The sequence below is a fragment of the Pelobates fuscus genome, chromosome 1 (genome assembly GCF_036172605.1).
Source record: "Pelobates fuscus isolate aPelFus1 chromosome 1, aPelFus1.pri, whole genome shotgun sequence".
Lineage (NCBI taxonomy): Eukaryota > Metazoa > Chordata > Amphibia > Anura > Pelobatidae > Pelobates > Pelobates fuscus.
The window spans coordinates 199,389,338-199,411,430 of NC_086317.1; the positions used below are offsets into that span (position 1 = coordinate 199,389,338).

At 40.1% G+C, this 22,093-nt stretch overlaps 1 protein-coding gene across 1 annotated transcript in view; it reads left to right on the forward strand.

Moving 5' to 3' along the window:
- Positions 1 to 21,883, forward strand: part of DHDDS (dehydrodolichyl diphosphate synthase subunit) — a 48,087-nt gene extending 26,204 nt beyond the window's left edge. Inside the window, exons 9-10 of the mRNA XM_063453343.1 lie at positions 20,620 to 20,849; positions 21,140 to 21,883. Of these exons, the coding sequence (XP_063309413.1) occupies positions 20,620 to 20,849; positions 21,140 to 21,182 (273 nt within the window). The 3' untranslated portion in view covers positions 21,183 to 21,883. The remainder of the gene's footprint in view (positions 1 to 20,619; positions 20,850 to 21,139) is intronic.
- The last annotated feature ends 210 nt before the right edge of the window (positions 21,884 to 22,093 follow it).

Below are 22,093 nucleotides of genomic sequence, written 5' to 3' on the forward strand. Positions count from 1 at the left end.
GGGAGTTCATCTAGGAAAAAAACTGTGTGACACTCTTGAAACTCTGCACTTGCCATCAAACATCAGAGAATTAAGAGGCAGGCCTCTGTGCAGTCTGTCTTCCAGGGAAGGAGAATACGATCGCAGATTTTCTTAGTAGATAAAGTGGAGGTGATGGAATGGCATTTATGCACAAGAATATTCGAAGAATTGGTCTGAAATTGGTCTTTAACACTCAGGTTCCGGTATTCATATCCAGAAAATTCAATCCCTGAGCCATAATGCAGGATGCTTTCTCAGTAGATTAGCCGTTCCATCTGGCTTAAGTAATTTTCTTGTCCCCTCATACAATCAGTACTCAGGAAGATCTCTATAGAATCATGCAAATTCATAGCCAGAATTTCCTATTGGCTTCCTTGTGTTTTTTCCTTCTCAGGAAATTAATGATAGACCAACAATGGGAACTGTCAGTACAAGAAGACATTATCTCTCAATGTTTCCTTCTCCATCCAGAGCCTCAAAGACTCTGGCTTCAGGCATGGCTCTTGAAAGGTAAGTCTTAATGGGTCATGGTCTTCTGGAATGAGTCATTTCAACTATTATGTGTTCAAGAGAGGTCCCAATATTTAATAAGTATCACAAGATATGGCAAACCTTCACACACTGACTAAATCTAGAAGTGCATTCTTTAAAGGATCCATCTATTTCCCAGGTTTTGGGTTTTTTACGGGTCAGTTTTGATAAGGGCCTCAGTATGAGCACTTTAAAAGTACATTGTTCTGCTCAACTATTTTAGGAATTAGATGGCAAGAACAACCTATGGTGGTTTATCAGACTTTGTTGTCCATTAAAGGAACACTATAGTCACCGAAATTACTTTAGCTAAATAAAGCAGTTTAAGTGTATAGATCATTCCCCTGCAATCTCACTGCTCAATTCACTGTAATTTTGGAGTTAAATCACTTTGTTTCTGTTTATGCAGCCCTAGCCACACCTCCACTGGCTATGATTGACAGAGCTTGCATGAAAAAAAACTGGTTTCACTTTCTAATTTACCTTAAATAATTGTATCTCAATCTCTAAATTGAACTTTAATCACATACAGGAGACTCTTGCAGGGTCTAGCAAGATATTAACATAGCAGGGGATAAGAAAATCTAAATTAAACAGAACTTGCAATAAAGAAAGCCTAAATAGGACTCTCTTTACAGGACGTGTTTATGGAAGGCTGTGCAAGTCACATGCAGGGAGGTGGACTAGGGTTCATAAACAAAGGGATTTAACTCCTAAATGGCAGAGGATTGAGCAGTGAGGCTGAAGGGGCATGTTCTATACACCAAAACTGCTTCATTAAGCTAAAGTTGTTCAGGTGACTATAGTGTCCCTTTAAGAAAATTCACAGCTTTTCTTCTGATGCATTCTCAAAAGACTTGCCAGTAGAATGGCGGACTTAAGAGCTTTATTGGTAGAAGAACCCTATACCTCCTTCTATCATGACAGAGTGGTGCTTGTCCCAAACTGGAATTTCTACTTAAGTGGTTTCAGCTTACCACTAAAATAAAGAGATTGGCCTTCAAGTATATTTTCAGAATCCATCATCTCAAGAAGAAATTAGATGTTGTGACAAACTGCCATTTGCCACTGGGCATTGGAGAGGACTGATTGCTAGTCTCCTGCCCTGCGACTATGGCCCTGGGATGTATTGCCCTTTAAGGAACTAAGTTGGGGCTTATGGACTTATATTCTACTGTTTCTGGCCCTTTAACTGTGTTGTACAAAGAAAGGGTTTGTACTTTTAAACTGGCAGTTCGGATGCAGTCGAAGTGCCGAAGTGGCCGCCATTCGACAAACGAACACGCGGCGGCTGCCATTTTAACTTATTCGAATGTGGTCAGTGGTGTGTGCAGCCAAATCTATGGAACTGTTTTCGGCTACCCAATTGCATGAACACCGCTGACCCGTACCTGCTACCCTACTCGACACTGCGGCTGGAGACTCGTTCGAATGGGACTTAGTCATTTTCTCGGTGTAAAATAGACCGACCGCACAGCCCAAATCCATGGAACTGTTTTGGGCATGAAAATGTGCTTGCGGTCGGTCAAAAGTGACTTATACCTATCTCCTGAACGGATTCAAATGATGTTTGGGTATGTTTGTATTTGGAATGTGCTGATTAATAATATGTAACTTTTATTAATATTGGATGTATAGTTTTGGAGTTATGAAAGTTGGGTAAAAAGTATGTTTTAAACTGTACGGATAATTGGGTTACCTCTTAGGCTAAGGGGAGGAGATGTGTGGGATGTAACAATTGTGTGATTGGCTAATGTACAATTGTCTGTGGGCGTCTCCCTTGCAGGGGTGAATTGCATAAAAGCAGAGTGTGTGTCATAAGACCTCAGTTCTTCTTGACCCTCAACACGTAGTCTTGTCTCGTGATTGGAGGGGACAGCTATATTCACACTGGAGATTGCTATGCACTGCATACTCCCTTTAGCTTTAATCACTTAGCTCTTTTGAGAGCTTGTTCCTGTTATGCTCTCCTTGAAGGAGAGGTCTTCCCCACACGGTCCTGGATGCTGGAGGTTCATACAGGGTGGAAGGAAGAAGGCGAGACTCCAGTTAAGCTACGGCGGTTGTGGAGTCTGCGGTGGTTGTGGTGTCTGCTGCGGTGCTTGGAGTCCTCAGGAAGCGCTAGGAGCATCCGTCAAAGGAAGGTGTCAGTTACAGATGTCATAAATTGGATTTGAAGAAATGTCTCTCTGTCTTCATTGAGAGGAAAGCCTCTTGGGGAAAATCGAGCCAGATTTTCCTTATGTGGCAAAGCAGCTTCAGTCTCCACTCTTCGTTCTTGTACAGTCTCAGCAGTTTCCAGGGGGTGCGGAGCTCAAGATGTTCCTGTTCCTGAAAATATCTGGACTCACTCCACCAGATCCATATCAGCCTCTTGGACTGTAGAATCTGACGTTCCAGCAGAGAGCATTTGTAAAGCTGCTAATTGTTCATCCCTAAAAATCTTTGTCCGACTTTGTAAAGTAGACATTTCCTTCGGTCCCTGACTCTCAATTTGGTCTATCCATCCTGAATCTCTATAAACCCTGTACCAGATTTGAAATAAAATCTTCAGCTCCCTCCCTGTGAATCTTTTTTTTTTACTGCTTGGGGATTCCCCATTAGTTAGATGCTGTCATGATTAACCAGGAACATTGAAAATGTATCCATACTTACCATCATTTTTTTTCCTGGCTAATATTAATGATAGCATTTGGTTTTCCCACCCATTTTTTTGTTTCTTAGTGTCTTGTGGGGTATGAAGGTTAAGGGTATCCTTTTATAACCTAATCTTGATTGTTTTTCCTGTCGTATTGTCTAGAGGGAGGAGCTAACCCACTAGTTAAATAGTGCTGTGAATATTAGCCAGAAAAATAAAATTACAATACGTATGGATACATTTTCCATGATTAGATTTATTATATAATAGACTAGGTTTTCAACATAATTTTAAAGGTTATTTACTAAACAAATAGTTTTGGTTAGGTGAGGGCCAGATAACTGAAAAATCTTCAGGTAAAATTGTATAGTCTTGGGGCAGCAATCCACACAGTCCTAGGTTCACCACCTTAGTAGAGTACTAATGACTGCAAGCAATGTACCTGGGAGTTACCAGCTTCAGGTTTGGGCTGTAGAAATTATGAACTATATACATAAGGAGGCCACCACCAGGGGAGAAGTAGCATAAAGTATCTATGGAGGATATATGAATGTTGGTTACCTCCTCAGTTACATTCTTAATTTGGAGGTTGAATCTTGCGGCTCTGTTATTGATATCCTCTAGCTGCTATACAAGATCCGTGTTTTGAGAGTGAAGTTGCACTTTGCTAGGATGTCTCTTTAGGCTTTTGTAGGCTCTCGTGGTATCTTCGAGTGATTGTCTTGCTAATCTAGATCATGTGAGTGTCCACGTGCCCCTTAAAATCTGTCTTTAGAGTCTAGCAGCAAACCTTTGATGTGCAAAATATCAGATTAATACAGGTGAGCACACATGTCTGTGTTTAGATAGCATGGTTCACCACCATCTTAGGTGGAGCCAACAGTGAATGAGATGGTAAAGGATAAAGCCAGACTGGTATCTCTGTAGCATTGGATTTCTAAATTGACTGTCCACTGGTCATGACCGAGACTAAGACCACCATATTTGGTGCTTGTTGAGCATTTTATGCCACTGTTTGTAGGCTTAGGTAGGCGAGCAGGTCACTAAGCTCTCAGCTGAAGCAGCTGGCCGCAGCCAGAACACACTCTCTGTAATTTCATTTAAATATTAAATGTTTAGCAATTAACATCACAACACAGCCATGGCATAGGTTGCATTGATAAAGGTCAAACATGGGGAGTTATTTCATGATTATGCCAGTTATGTGTAAATCCAAGAAATAAACACAAATGCAGATTAGTCATGGATATCTGCTAGTTCTAATGTGTTTTGGATATGGTTGCAGACACCCAAATGTATTTAAACATTTTGTTAGATAAACTCTCTTCCCAAGTGTAACGTCCGCTATCGTCCCCCAGTCAATGTGCTCATTGTCTGTTAAACACAGACCTAGAAAACCGGGCTGGACTGGAAACTAAAAGCAGCCCTGGAAAGAAATTCTATATCAGCCCAATAATGTGCCGTGTCAGCACAGTGTGCAGATATAGAGGTTAAAAAGATGAATTTAAAATTGAAAACTAGGACTCCAACATGAAAGAAAGCAATCATAGGGCTTCAAAATTAACAAACAAAAAAAACGTATTTATTTTAAGCAGATTTGCATATAATCAATGATTCGGTCCAACTACCTTGACCTATTAAGTAAAGTTTGTTAATGGGACTGAAATGGAGAATATATGCTGCACAACTGTAAAAAATGAAATTATCTTGTTTATTTTGAAGTCCTATGAATGTGCTCTTCACTTTGAATATATAATTGTGCTGGAGTGTGCAACAAGACTGGGCCAATACGAGCTCATTACATATGTGTGTGTGTATCCTGATGAAAGTCTTCTATAGACTGAAACGTTGATGTTATGTGACTATGCTCAAAGTAATATTTGAATTTGGTTGAAAAGTCGAGTGAGAGCCATCATTTGTGATCAGTGTGTGTGTGTGTATATGCATTATACATTTGCAATTCAAATTAATCAACCCCCATGAAGATCAGGTTTATTGTAAACATTTACAGACTTTCATCTGTTTGCAAAGAACTAATCAAACAAAAGCAATGGAAATAGCTCTATTAATGAATGCAACCAATAAAGTGGTTTCCCCAAATTCAACTGAAAATGCAACGTATAATTTAATCCCTGAATAGAATGCCTCACATCGCAAACATGCAAAACTGGTATTGTCTCAAGCACGCTTGTTGCAACTAATCAAGGACTTGATTGGTGTTCTTGAGCTGGAGCACTTGAAATACCTGGATTTTTTGGGGATTAACACCTTTCATTAAATTCGTTATGGGAGTAACAATAGATGAAAAACCTTTAATGAAACGTCTATAATAGTTCGAGAAGCCTATGAATCTCTGGACAACTTTAAGACAATTGCGTAAAGGCCATTTGAGTATGGAATCCAATTTCTTGGGATCCATTGCAAACCCATCTCCAGATATCACGTAACCCAGAAAACCTATTTTGGACTGGTCAAAAATATTTTTTTCTAGTTTACAGTATAAACCATGTTGCAAAAGTCTAGTCAACACCTTCTTAACTTGATTGTGGTGTGTCTCCTTACCCTTGGAGTATATATAAAATGTCATCAAGGTATACTGTAATGCACTCTTGTTGGAAATCTCTTAACACATCATTTATAAGATCTTGGAAGAAAGCCGGAAGCATTACATAACCCAAAAGGCATAACCGTGTACTCGTAGTGCCCTTACTGGTGTTAAAGTCTGTCTTCCACTCGTCTCCTTTATGAATCCTGACAAGATTATAAGCTCCTCTTAAATCTACCTTGCTAAAGATTCAGGCACCCTTCAATCTGTCAAATAACTTGCTTAGAAGAGGTATTGGATAAGCATTACGTACAGTAATCCTATTCAATCCTCTGTAGTTAATGCAAGGCCTAAAATCACCCTCCTTTTTAGACACACAGAAAAACCCTGCCCCTGCTGGTAAAGAGGATCTTCTAATAAAACCTTTTCTTGGGTTTTCCTTAATGTATTCTTCTAATTATTCTCTCTAGCAGAAAGAGGATATACAGTGCCTCTAGGAGGCATGGTACCCAGAATTAGGCACAATCATCTGACATATGAGGTGGTAACAACTCTGCTTTACCCTTGTCAAACACTTCTTTCACCTTTAAATATTGTTCCAGAACTTCCGTAGACAAAGGAGACATGGTAGGAACATTAATAAGGTGAATAGGCTGTACTTTCGTGATACACCCCTTAAGACAATTGTTGCTCCAAGAAACAATATTGACACTTTCCCAATCTATAGTGCGATTGTGTTTCCTTAACCAAGTTAACCCCAACACTACTGGGAAAGCTGGGGAAGTAAGTAATTGGAGCACACAGATTTCCCTGTGTAACACTCCTACCAACATATGAACTGATTTGTGCGTAATCACAGATACCGGGAGTGGTCTACCATCTATGGCCTCAACAGCCAAGGGTGTATCTCTTAACTGGGAAGGAAGAGCATTCTCAATGGCAGAATTCTGGTCTATGAAGTTCTCTGCTGCGCCAGAATCTATTATGGCCATTGTATTAACCATATTTTTATCCCAGGTTAATGTGATGTGAGCAAGAAGCCAGTCATCTTTGTTTCGTGTATGGAGGAAAAAGAAGAAACACCCAAAGCCTGTCCCCCAAAAGGACTAAGTGCAAGAGTTTTCTGGCCTGTTAGGGCAATTTAGGCAGAGATGTTCTCTTTGCCTGCAATACAGACACAGTCCCTGCCACGGAGTCAGGGTCATTATATACAGGAGCCATACGAATAGATGATCTTCTGTTTTTCGTATACCTCAATCTTTCATCAATGCGTGAGATAAAGGTTATTAATTCCTTTTAGATTCTCTGGTAGCTATTACGTCTAAGATAGCATCTGATAGACCGTTCCGAAACCTATCTACAAAGGCTTGATTAAGCCAACCAACCTCAGATGCGAGAGATCTGAATTCAAGAGCATATTCTACCAAGGTTCTGTTTCCTTGCCTAAGGAAACCCATCTTGGCTCTATCCGTAGGATAAGAACGTGGCTGGAGCTTAAAGTGATTGCTGATTTGGTTTAAAAAACCATGGCAAGCCTTTGGTGCCTCACCATAACTTAAAGGTGGTTTGACATGAGACGAGGCTCAAACAGTAGCCCCATAGGCAGAGGAGCAGCTGAAAGAGTACGACCTTCATCTTGTCATGGGGTAATGACACTATACTACAATGTAAAGTAGTAAGTGTACAGCCTGGGTAACAGTGTGAATTTGCTGTCCCCTCAAAATAACTCGGCACACAGCCATTAATGTCTAAACCGTTGGCAACAAAAGTGAGTACACCCCTAAGTGGAAATGTCCAAATTGGACCCAATTAGCCATTTTCCCTCCCCGGTGTCATGTGACTCGTTATTGTTACATGTCTCAGGTGTGAATGGGGAGCAGGTGTGTTAAAAAAAAAAAAAAAAGAATTGTTACATAATTGTTAACATATGTTATTGCTGTTGATCCAAAAGAAGGCAAAAAAAACCTAGTCTAAAGCGCTTCCAATTTTGCAACAAACAGTCCCCTTGGATCAAGCAGCTATTACCCCACTAATTAGAAATTATATCCCTGTATGTTATGTTTTTGCAAGTATTGACCCAATTGTAGTTTAAACATCTGTATGGACTCTGACAAAACCACCTCTTCAGGCAGAGAATTCCATATCCTTATTGCTCTTACTGTAAAAAAAACAACTTTTCTTTTCCTTAGATGAAATCTCCTTTCTTCTAGCCTAAATGTGTGAACTTGTGTCCTATGTATAGCCCTGTTTCTGAATAGATTTCCAGATAATGGTTTGTACTGGCCCCGAATATATTTGTATAATGTTATCATATCCCCTCTGAGGCGCCATTTTTCCAAACTAAAGAGATTTGAAATGTTTTAACCTTTCTTTGTAACCAAAATGCTCCATTCCTTTTATCAATTTTTTTTTTTTATTATTCTTTATTTTTGTCGTGCAAAGCATATAACACACGCATGGGGTACCCCAAAGGCAATCCACATGCTTTTGCGTAACATTTTCAACAATCAGGGGTATGTTAGTACTTGCACTTTTTTATGGTTAGTCTTCATTTGTACTAGTTTAGTCACTCCTTTTATCAATTTTGTAGCTCGTCTCTGCACTTTTTCTAGTGCCATGATATCTATCTTTAGAACAGGTGCCCAAAATTGCAAAGCATATTCAAGGTGTGATCTTACCAGCGATTTATAAAGAAGCAATATTATATTTTTATCCCGAGAATTTATGCCCCTATTTATACATGACAACTGCAGATTGACATTGCTGCCTAATTTGTTGTCTCTGAAAATTCCCAAATCCTTCTCGTGTGTGGTTATCCCTAATGCACTACCATTTAGGGTGTAAGTTGCTTGTGCATTTTTGACCCTAAAGTGCATCACCTTGCATTTCTCTACGTTAAATTTAATCTGCCATTTTAGTGCCCCGTCCCCCAATCTATCCAAATCCTTCTGCAGCAAAGCAATAACCTGCTCACATTTTATTACTTTACAAAGTTTTGTGTCATCTGCAAACACTGATACATGGCTTTCAATGCCTATTTCAAGATCATTTATAAATATGTTAAATAGAAGCAGTCCCAAAACAGAACCCTGAGGGACACCACTTACCACTTTTGTCCAGCCTGAAAATTTACCATTAATGACAACTCGTTGTACTCTATCCTTAAGCCAATGTTCTACCCAAGTACAATAATAATCATCTAGATCAATTTCTTTTAGTTTGAACACTAACCTATTGTGAGGAACCGTATCAAATGCCTTGGCAAAATCCAAGTAGATCACATTCACTGGAACACCCCGATCTATACTTCTACTTATTCATATAATGCAATTAGGTTAGTTTGACATGACACGTTTCATAAAACCATGCTGATATTTGCTAATAAAGTTCTTCCCAATGAATTCCTGAATATTATCCCTTACTAGCCCTTCAAATATTTTTCCAGTCACAGAAGTGCAGCTCCCAGGTCTATAATTTCCAGGCAAGGATTTTGAACCCTTTTTTTAAATATAGGAACAAAATCTGCCTTCCTCCAATCCTCCGGTACAATACCTGATATAAAAGAATCTTGAAAAATTAAATTCAGATGTTCACTTATTTCCCCACTTAGCTCCTTGAGCAACTCTGGGGCATCTGCAAACGGAAGGTGGGGAAGCGCAAGGTGTCTAACATCCACCAGCTCTGTGATGTCGTCATGGAGGAGTGGAAGAGGACTCCAGTGGCAACCTAGTTAATACATTGCTAAAAACAAATACACACACCAGTCATACCATAAGACTTTTCCCACAGAAATCTTACTTTAACCGTGCTCTCGCTACTGCAAGAGATTCTGGGTACCTGGGAGAAAGCATTATGTGATCCTGTTGATCCTAGCTTTGAATGTGTTATTCTGTGATTGGTGAAGGTTGATCGTAACCCTATCCGTCCTCTACTTATGGATTTGTTTAATCTATTTGAAAAGGGGATCCATCTCCCGAGTGTGTCTGGTGATTTGTCAAGTCCAACCTCCTTCAACATCTGTTGTATTTAATGCATTTTTAATTTGTTCCTCATTTTCCTTTCTGCATTGTTTTTTTTACACTTTTTTGTTTCCTTTCTTCTCTTATGCTCTTTCTTTCTCTTCTGCTGCTGGGTAAGGAGCACTGGAGGCGACTTTTTGTGCTGTCGTAAGATACACCACTATATTTGATCATCTTATCTATACCTACTTTAGAGATATGGCCCTAAAACTGTTATCACTGAATGGCAAGGGTTTGAATTCTCTAAACAAAAAGCGAGAGAACTTATGCAGACGACTCACCTCCTCAGATCTTCTTCCATCTGCCTTAAGGATATACAGCTTGGCTTTTGCCTCTACTGCTAGCCCAACAGAATTGTGTAGCTCAAGCATTTCAAACTTGCAGCCGGCAAGCCGCGAGTACATGCTTAGTGTTCCAAGCAGAGTAGGCACCTGCTTTCCCCACATTGCAAGTGCCTACTCTGCTAAAATTTACCCGGCCGGAGGAGAGGAAGGAGGATGCACGCGCCGTCTGTAGTGATGCCGGGTGCCGGAATATGTCATCATATTCCGGCATCACTAAACTTTTTTTTGTTCCCCCTGTGGAGTAATGATACCCGTGATTTCGTTACTTGTTTTTATTTTTTTTAACCAAGGGCTCTAGGACTAAGATAGAAATCAAGGGAGATAGGGGGCAGCTTTGAAGTGTGCCATTGGAGAGGGAGAAACTTCTAGATGTGAAACCTGTGTTCGTTACTTTTGCAGAGGGTACCAAATAAAGTGTAAGAACAGTGTGGAGAAATTTGTATGGGAAGCCAAATTTACACGTTCTATAGCCCCAATGAAGGCGATCAAAGGCCTTCTCCGCGTCGAGCGCGAGCAGAAGCCCGATGTCCCCCTCAATCGCATGAGTTACAAAAGTTCGAGGAACCGTCTAGTATTGACTCCTGCTTGCCAACCAGGTACAAACCCAGCCTGCTTCACCGAGACCAATGATGTCAGAAGGGGTTTTAGTCTGTTTGCTAGAATTTTGGCAAATATCTTTGTGTCTGCATTCTATAAGGAGATGGGGCGGTAATTATCGCATTTGGACGGGGTTTTCCTGGTTAGGAAATTGTTATAATGTTGGCTTGAAGCATTATATCATTAAAAAGTTTTCTTAAAGGAGCACTATAGGGTCAGAAACACAGACATGTATTCCTGACCCTATAGTGTTAAAAACACCATCTAGCCCCCCTGTCTCCCTCATGCCTCCCTAAATATAGTAAAATATTACTTGTATTCAAGCCTGAAGCTGCAGGCTTTGTCTCTGTTTAATTTTGGTAGTATGAGCCAATCACAATGCTTCCCCCATAGGATTGGCTGAGACTGACAAAGAGACAGATCAGGGGCAGAGGCAGTACAATTCAAACACAGCCCGGGCCAATCAGCATCTCCTCATAGAGAGGAATTGAATCAATGCATCTCTATGAGGAAAATTCAGTGTCTGCATGCAGAGGATGGAGACACTGAATGTTTGGATGCATTTTAGGCAGCCATGACCCAGGAAGGATCTCTTAACAGCTTTCTAAGAAGTGGCCAGTGAAGTTATCACTAGGCTGTAATGTAAACACTGCATTTTCTCTGAAAAGATCGTGTTTACAGCAAAAAGCTTGAAGGTAATGATTCTACTCACCAGAGCAAATTCAATAAGCTGTAGTTGTTCTGGTGACTATAGTGTTCCTTTAAATGGGGTACTAGAATATCGGCATAAAATATATAGTATGATTTAAGGAATCCGTCTGGACCAGCCGCTTTATGCTTCCATAATAGCCGGACTGCCTGAGACACCTCCTCAGTAAACGGGCTGTCCAGGGCTGCCGCTTCATCCTGGGCCAAGCATGGCAGTTTTATAGAGGATAGAAATTTGGCTACAATGTCTTGGGTCGGTTGTACTGTTGAGGTGTCTGATTGCAAGTTATAAAGTGTTTAATAGAAGGTTGCAAATTCATCTTGAAAATGAGTTTTAGAATTTTGGAGCCATCTGCTCTTATGAAGGAGATTTTGGATTGATTCTACCTCTTTTTAAGTTGGGCAGCTAGGAGCTTCCCAGCTTGTTTGCCTTGTGAGTAATATTTGCCTCTCCATTATTTGTAGTTGATGTTTCTCTAATTGCGAGCGGGTGTCCCTGAGTCGATCTGCTACTGGTTTAGTTGGTAATTGTTTGTGTCAGGCCTCTAGTTCTGTCAGCTTTTGGTGTTCTTGGGTATATTGTTTTTTAAATCTTGCCCCCGATTGGATCATAAGTCTGCATATTACAGCCTTATGGCCGCTATCTCGGGCTTTCCGTCTACTGGAGTAGTGCAGATTATGACATCTAAAGAGGGTTCTAGCACACAATTAAGGTCACCACATATAAATATTTGGCCTGTCTTGATCTTGATAAATGCGAGTAAGTGCCTTACGAAATAAATTCACCTGGTCAGTATTGGGTGTGTATGGGTTCGCTATGGTGATAGAGGCATTGCTAAGTAGTCCCACTAGGACTAATATTCAACCTTCCGAGTCACGGTATTCTTTGGTACATTGAAAGGACCAGTCCGCACGAAAGAGGATGCTCACTCCTCTAGTTTTCTCCGGGGCATAAGCATGGAATGCTTGGGGATATAGTTTAGATGCAAAGGCAGGGTTTTTAGCAGAGATGGGTTTCCTGGAAGCATACTATAGCGGGCCTGGACTTCTGAAGTTGGTGGAATGCCTGACTTAATTTGTAAGGCGTGTTCAAGCCGTTAGCGTTTAGTGTAAGTATAGTAAATTACTAGTATGTGTGGCACAGAAAAATAAACCCAAACTTGCTGTATAGTACCAACCAGTAAGCACTAGAACACCGATAATGGAACCACTGGATGTGTCATCCATATATCAATATATTGGAAATAGAGACCAACGCGGCATCACCTGGCAGAAAACAAAAAACATAACAAATGTATATACAACAATGCTGTCGAAGTGGCAGCATACTTTGGTTAAACATGTACAACTAGGCCTTATCGAACGGTCCTCGCTGTTATAACCAATGTGGTTCGGGGGGGTGTTTGGTTGGTATTGAAACCAGTTTTACACCGTCCGGCTAGGCCTATATCATTAATCCGTTACCTCAAATGTGTCTGGGTGCCCCAGCCTACATCCACCGCCTACTAACGATAAATGCCAGTTGTGCACGCCACCGGCATGGGCCAAAGCTGCTATGAGCAACCAAACAGAACGTAAAACCGACTTTCTTTTATTTTAATTTTTTTCATCAAATTAGGTGTGTGTGCGTTTGTCTGTGTCTCTTTGAGCCACAGCAGTTCCTAGTCCTGTTCATCCTGTCTTGTCTGCAGTACTGGGGGCTGGACTTCATCTATTGCTGTGCTTTACCTGACTGATCATTCATCAGCAGGGTATATAAACACAGCCACGCCCTAGGAACTTTATCAAGTCTTTGATCCTGTTGTGTGTGTGTGTGTGTGTAAGTTCCTGTGTTCCAGTTTAAACAAAGAAACATAGAAACATAGAATGTGACGGCAGATAAGAACCATTCGGCCCATCTAGTCTGCCCAATTTTCTAAATACTTTCATTAGTCCCTGGCGTTATCTTATAGTTAGGATAGCCTTATGCCTATCCCACGCATGCTTAAAATCCTTTACTGTGTTAACCTCTACCACTTCAGCTGGAAGGCTATTCCATGCATCCACTACCCTCTCAGTAAAGGAATACTTCCTGATATTATTTTTAAACCTTTGTCCCTCTAATTTAAGACTATGTCCTCTTGTTGTGGTAGATTTTCTTCTTTTAAATATAGTCTCCTCCTTTACTGTGTTGATTCCCTTTATGTATTTACATGTTTCTATCATATCCCCCCTGTCTCGTCTTTCCTCCAAGTTATACATGTTAAGATCCTTTAACCTTTCCTGGTAAGTTTTATCCTGCAATCCATGAACCAGTTTAGTAGCCCTTCTCTGAACTCTCTCTAAGTTATCAATATCCTTCTGAAGATACGGTCTCCAGTACTGCGTACAATACTCCAGGTGAGGTCTCACCAGTGTTCTGTACAATGGCATGAGCACTTCCCTCTTTCTACTGCTAATGCCTCTCCCTAGACAACCAAGCATTCTGCTTGCATTTCCTGCTGCTCTATTACATTATCTGCATTATCTGCATTATCAGAAATAATCACCCCTAAATCCCTTTCCTCAGATGTTGAGGTTAGGACTCTATCAAATATTCTGTACTCTGCCCTTGGGTTTTTACATCCAAGATGCATTATCTTGCACTTATCCACATTAAATGTCAGTTGCCACAACTCTGACCATTTTTCTAGTTTACCTAAATCATTAGCCATTTGGCTTATCCCTCCTGGAACATCAACCCTGTTACATATCTTAGTATCATCAGCAAAAAGACACACCTTACCATCAAGACCTTCTGCAATATCACTAATAAAAATATTAAAGAGAATGGGTCCAAGTACAGATCCCTGAGGTACCCCACTGGTGACAAGCCCAAGCTTCCAATATACTCCATTGACTACAACCCTCTGTTGCCTGTCACTCAGCCACTGCCTTACCCATTCAACAATATTGGAATCCAAACTTAAATATTGCAGTTTATTGATAAGCCTTCTATGTGCAACAGTGTCAAAAACCTTACTGAAATCTAGGTAAGCAATGTCTACTGCACCACCCTGATCTATAATTTTAGTTACCAAATCAATAAGATTAGTTTGGCATGATCTCCCTGAAGTAAATCCATGTTGTCTCTGATCTTAAAATCCATGTGTTTTTAGATGTTCAACAATCCTATCCTTTAACATGGTTTCCATCACTTTCCTCACTACTGAAGTAAGGCTTACTGGCCTATAGTTGCCCGACTCCTCCCTATTACCTTTCTTGTGAATGGGCACAACATCCAATCTTCTGCGACTACTCCTGTTATCAATGATTGGTTAAATAAATCTGTTAATGGTTTTGCTAGTACACCACTAAGCTATTTTAATAGCTTTGGGTGTATTCCATCAGGTCCCATTGACTTATTTGTCTTTACTTTTGAGAGTTGAAATAGAACCTCTTCCTCTGTAAACTCACGTGTAATAAATGACTCAGTTATCCTTTTTCTTAACTGAGGTCCCTTTCCTTCATTTTCATCTGTAAATACCGAACAAAAATAGTCATTGAGGCAGTCAGCTAGACCTTTATCCTCTTCTACATACCTTCATTCTTTTGTTTTTAATCTAACTAATCCTTGTTTTACTTTCCTTTTCTCATTTGTGTATCTAAAAATAGTTTTGTCCCCCTTTTTTACTGACTGTGCTATTTTCTCTTCTGTGTGTGATTTGGAAGCTCTTATAACTTGCTTAGCCTCTTTTTGCCTAATCTTATAGATAATTCTATCTTCCTCACTCTGTTTTTTTTTAATAATTACTAAATGCTAACTTTTTTACTATTTTGGCCACTTCTGCGGAGTACCACAGTGGTTTCTTTTTTGCTTTTTTGCTTTTACTGACAAGCCTAATGCAATTTTCTGTTGCCTTCAGTAGTGCAACTTTTAAATAATCCCATTTCTCTTGGACTCCATTTAAATTGCTCCAGTCTGATAATGACTCCTTTACACATATTCTAATTTTAGAAAAGTCTGTTTTTCTAAAGTCTAAAACTTTTGTTTTTGTGTGGTGTGACTCAGTCACTGTTCTTATATTAAACCACACTGACTGATGATCACTGGATCCTAAACTTTCACCTACAGTAATATCGGATACCAAATTTCTATTTGTTAACACTAAATCTAGTATGGCCTCTTTACGAGTTGGCTCCTCAACGACTTGTTTTAGAGACAATCCCAGTAGGGAGTTTAGAATATGTGTGCTCCTGGCACAAGCAGCTATTTTCGTTTTCCAATTCACTTCAGGAAGATTAAAGTCACCCATGATGATAACTTCCCCCTTCATTGTCATTTTAGCTATTTTCTCAACTAGTAGATTATCTAACTCTTCAATTTGTCCTGGGGGCCTATAAATCACACCTACACGAGTTACTGTGTGATTACCAAATTCTAACGTAACCCAAACGGACTCTATGTTCGCCTCACTAACTTTTATTAGGCTAGATTTTATGCTATCCTTCACATACAGGGCCACCCCTCCCCCTTTCTTGCCTTCCCTGTCTTTTCTATATAAAGAGTACCCTGGTATTGCTATGTCCCAGTCATTTTTCTCATTATACCATGTCTCAGTAACAGCGACTAAATCTACACTATCAGTTGCCATTATTGCCACAAGTTCATGGATCTTATTCCCTAAACTGTGAGCATTTGTAGACATGACTCTAAGCTTATCATTTTTTAATACACTTGCTACAGGCACCTTCTGTCCTTGTTTTGGGGGACAATTGGATTGATGTTTTATCAGCCTTTTGCCCCCCCCCCCCCCCTCCTAGTTTAAATACATCCTAGCAAAACCTCTGAACTGCTCACTGAGAACATTTGTTCCCTTTTGAGAAAGATGCAAACCATATTTTTTGTACAGTTTATTTCCATTCCAAACAGAGCTACCATGAGAAATAAAGCCAAATCCTTGCTCCCGACACCATTCACCAAGCCACAAGTTAAAGTCCCTAATACGCATCCGCCTGTCGTTCTGAGTGTTATGCACAGGCAGAACTTCAGAGAATGACAGTGTGGAAGCAACCTGCCGTATATCATTGGCAAAAACAATAAAAACGTCCTTAACCTCTGAAACCTCATTGCAAGCCAAGTCATTTGTCCCTAGATGGACAAAATACATCCAATTCGCCTTCCTGCTTTGCTCGCTTAACAATATTACAGATACGTCTCCTGTCTCTGTGAGCAGTAGCTCCGGGAAGACACCTCACAAGACCACCATTGTCCATCTCCACACCTCTTATGAGGGAATCCCCGAACAACAACTGCTTTCTATTAGGCCTCACCATAGTCTCCAAGCCTCTTTCCACAATACCACTAGCCTCAGTGCCTCTCTCCACAACACCACTAGCCTCAGTGCCTCTCTCCACAACACCACTAGCCTCAATGCCTTTCTCCACAACACCACTAGCCTCAATGCCTCTCTCCACAACACCACTAGCCTCAATGCCTCTCTCCACAACACCACTAGCCTCAATGCCTCTCTCCACAACACCACTAGCCTCAATGCCTCTCTCCACAACACCACTAGCCTCAATGCCTCTCTCCACAACACCACTAGCCTCAGTGCCTCTCTCCACAACACCACTAGCCTCAATGCCTCTCTCCACAACACCACTAGCCTCAGTGCCTCTCTCCACAACACCACTAGCCTCAGTGCCTCTCTCCACAACACCACTAGCCTCAGTGCCTCTCTCCACAACACCACTAGCCTCAGTGCCTCTCTCCACAACAACACTAGCCTCAGTGCCTCTCTCCACAACAACACTAGCCTCAATGCCTCTCTCCACAACACCACTAGCCTCAATGCCTCTCTCCACAACACCACTAGCTTCAATGCCTCTCTCCACAACACCACTACCCTCAGTGCCTGTCTCCATATCACCATTACACTCTGAAAGTGCAGAAAATGAATTATGTAGAGCAACAGACTGAGCAATATGCCTTTTATCCACAACTCTAAGTCTACCAGATCCTACAGTGATCCACCTGCCATTCCTAGTATGTCTCTGCGGCAGTGGCTTTGCAGCAGTTCCAGCCTGAGTTTTTTTTTACCAGATAATTTACAAATGTCAGTCTTCAAAAATACAATCTCCTGCCGCAAGATAGAGAACTGTCTACAGATTAGACAACAACCAAACCTCCAAAAAGTGGAACGTGAAACAAATGCATAGCAACTATTAAATTGAACTACCGGCAAGTCTGCCATTCCAATGAGGTGAATAATTTAAATCAAGAAAATCTTAACTTTTTATTTATCCTCCTGAATACCTCAGATTATCTCCAGAATATCTCCAACCACACTTAGAAGCAACACTGAGATGAAGCAACCAAGCTATATTAGCCAAGCTAATGACAACAACCTTTATATAACGCCTAAAATCACCACCCACTAGGAATGTTTAACACCTGGGTAGGCCTCTGCTTATTTGCACACAATAGCTAATTAAACAGCAATCAATAGCAAGTAGCCAACTAATCTAATCAAATGCCTTGTAATTACCAACAGGAAATCAAACCTTGTGCAGTCAATAACCTTTTCCTACAGATGAATCTTACCTGTAACAGTAGAAAATAAAAACTCTTAGCACAACTCTTAGACAGTTGAAGCTTCTGTAAAACTCTCCAGAATATCTCCAACCACACTTAGAAAAACGTCGCCTGAGAGGGGATATGATAACATTATACAAATATATTCGAGGCCAATACAAACCATTGTGTGGAAATCTATTCACAAACCGGACTTTACATAGGACACGAGGTCATGCGTTTAGACTAGAAGAAAGAAGATTTCGTCTAAGGCAAAGGAAAGGTTTTTTTACTGTAAGAACAATCAGGATGTGGAATTCTCTGCCTGAAGAAGTGGTTTTATCAGAGTCCATACGGATGTTCAAACAGCTACTAGATGCATACTTGCAAAAACAGAATATTCAAGGATATAATATTTCAATGTAGGGTAATAACTGGTTGATCCAAGGATAAATCTGACTGCCATTCTGGGGTCAAGAAGGAATTTTTTTCCTTGCTTGTTGCAAAATTGGAAGTGCTTCAAACTGGGGTTTTTTTGCCTTCTTTTGGATCAACAGCAAAAAACATATGTGAGGAAGGCTGAACTTGATGGACGCAAGTCTCTTTTCAGCTATGTAACTTAGAAGCAACACTTAGATGAAGCAACCAAGCTATATTAGCCAAGATAATGACAACAACCTTTATATAACTCCTAAAATCACCACCCACTAGGAATGTTTAACACCTGGGTAGGCCTCTGCTTATTTGCACACAATAGCTAATTAAACAGCAATCAATAGCAAGTACTAACTAATCAAATCAAATGCCTTGTAATTACCAACAGGAAATCAAACCTTGTGCAGTCAGTACCCTTTTCCTACAGATGAATCTTACCTGTAACCCTGTAACAGTAGAAAAAAAAAACTCTTAGCACAACTCTTAGACAGTTGAAGCTTCTGTAAAACTCTCCAGAATATCTCCAACCACACTTAGAAGCAACACTTAGATGAACCAACCAAGCAACCATATTGACCCCGACTTCTGTCTTCGTTTATCCTGATCACTGGCATCCCTTGACTTCGGCTACACTTCATTAATCCTGACCTCTGGCATCCGTTGACTTTGGCTAACCCTTGACTATACTGCTGTTTGTGTCCTTGTCGGTACTGCATTGGAATCATCTTTCCTGCACAGCCCTCATGCACAGATTCACAGTCCAGGTAGCTTCTTATCTGGTCACCTTGGACTGTGTCTATCTGCAAGGGTGAGCAAACATATCTGCCCTACAGACTCCCATCTCAGGTAAGAACCCTGACACCAAGGCCTGTTGGAGAGGAGTTGTTATTAAGTAGATGGGGGTGCCTAGAAGAACTAGGGATGCTAATAAACACTTAGGGGACAGCATTTAGTGGGTATGCAATCAGGTGTGCAAATGCACCAACTTAAGATGAAAGGATACTCTGAACATGCTGCTCATATGTCGAGCAAATAATATTCGTGTGTATCTAGAACATAGTCCTTCTTCCGGTCAAATGGTCCTTGTCCATTCGGGACGAATGTGGCTATGGGCAGGTGCATTGGCGGCGTCTCCCCTCGGAGTAGGCCCCAACTCTGTAGCTGCTTGCTACCCTCCATCTTCATCACAGTTCATTTCACCACACAACCAGCTTAGGTGGGAACACCCAACAGTAGGCAATCTTGTGGTTGCGTAGAACTTTGGTGACGTTTATGGATTTGCGCCTCTCGGCCATCGTAGTTGCCGACTGATCCGGAAATAGCAATATTTGTTTTTAATCCAATGGCAGGTCTTGGGCCATCGATGTGTTTATATGAAAATAGTGCATTTTCAACACTACGTCGCGGGGCATGTCCGCTGCTAGATTCCTTGGTTTGGGTACTCAATGAGCCCTGTCCATCAGGAGGTCTGTGTCTGTCACGGAGGGCAATAGTGCTTTATAAAGATCTTTTAAGAACTCTTGCAGTGCGTCTTGCCCGATGATTCCTGGGACTCCACGTATGCAGAGGTTGCTGCGGCTACACTTCATTAATTCTGACCTCTGGCATCCTTTGACTTCGGCTATCCCTTGACTATCCTACTATATAAATTAAAATTACTGTACATTGAATGATGGTGGCCAGCCTATGAAGTTCGCAAGATTATATATATATATATATATATATATATATATATATATATATATTGATCTATTAACTGTACGTAACCTGAATATAATAAATCACATTTGGCTAATTTAAGACCTATGAGTACGTCCCTGGATCACTTCATCTATATTTTGGACGCATTTGGAGTTGCGCCAAGGCAAGTTTTTGCATAATTTAATTATAGGAGAGTGCCAAGCCATCACAATTTTTTAATATATATATATATATATATATATATATATATATATATATATATATATATTCACTCACTATAAGAATGTTTATTGAATTTAGTGGAGTTGGGGTCTGAGGAGAGAGAGGACATAAATTGTTTGGTGACAATCTGGTTTTGAGTTAGATAGGCAGTTGGTGTCATAGAGTAGTCCTAGATGATACTTCAAGCAAAAAGAAATGCCCTTATGCCAATTCTTATCAGACACCAACTTGTTGCTCCTTCTGCATATTTATTTGTAATGTTTTTCTCTTGATACTTTCTACCAATACTTCTTTCTGATATGTAGTTTTTTTTCTTCCTGCAGAAGGCCAAGGAAACGCAATTGGAGGAGTCGTCAAAACTTCAAATGGAACGTGACTTAACTTGGGTTCAAGAAAAGCTTTGGCATATGGAGCAAGACCTAGGAAATCATGACAAACCATTTTGCCAGAAGTTATTGCAGCAGTGCCGAGCAAGTAGGGAAGAAAGGACAAATAAATTCTTACAGGCGTTAGAGAGGAAACAGTGGAATCATCTTCAGGATCTTTGCTCAACGTAAACAGAAGGGGTAAACAGAAGGGAATTTGGAACATGTTTATCATCTTTGGACATGTGGAATAAATGTATTGGCAAAGTGAAACATTTTTCTGAACTATTGCAGTTATAATTGGATATCCATGTCCATTGTTAACTATGGTTTATATGTCATGTGTTGCACATGCGCATACTGTATGCACAATCCTTATATTAAAGGGATACTCTAGGTTAATTTTATTACCCTTTTTTTAATGCCTTACATTAATCATGCAATTGAATATACATTTATTTATTTTTCTCTTCAATAGGCCCCTGATCCACCTCAGGCCCCATTTGTTGACTTCACAGTGATGTTCACTGGAAGTTGCTTGTGATGACAAAGTGAATGTGTGAAGTGTTATCTTAGATAACTTCAAAACAAACAGTAAGCTTGCAAGGTTACAGCTGTACAGTGATATCACAGAAGCAGGGAGTAAAAAATTAAAAAGTGCAGGATAAAACGAAAAAATAATCATCTTAGATATATTTATTAGCAAGCAAATAATTATTAAACTGTATTCCAAGATTGTATTCATTCATTTTATAGGTTACTAAATATAGTGCCAGGGGTGTTTTACAAAAGGGTTTTCTAACCATAACCAAAAAAACAACACAAATTTATGTTTTAATAATATCCCTTTCTTAGCACAATCGTGATAATCATTGGTTCTGTAAATGCCCATTCATGGAAATAATTAAAATCCTGAGCTGCTGGTGATTGCTGAGTGTTACAATCTTCTAATTGTGCAATATATGTTAACCATGTCTGCCCAGAGCCAAATTAATTATTTTTCCCCATCATACATTCAATGTGCCCCTGATTTCCTACTAGATCTTCTTTTAATTTTATTGAGTAAATCAATGATTTTATGTCTATATGTATTTAAATTAAATACATTTCTCTGCTATGTGCCACAAAGTCTACTTTTTTCTCTTCTGTGGATTAAACAGGAAAATTACATGTGATTGCATAACTTTAAAATAGTGATAATTACAGTTTCAATGTAACAAAATCTTGTTTTGTTTCTCATTTTTCTTTTGTGCTTTCTTTTTTTCCCTTAAGGTAGCACTGTCACTTGTGGATCTCTGCATTGTTTTTAAAAGACTCCCATGTGCAAATACTACATGCATGATGTTTCCTGGAAGATAAATAGGCAGATATGTTTAGCTGACTCCCTCCCTTCTCACTACTGACACATTCCCCCCTTCAGCTTGTGGCAGAG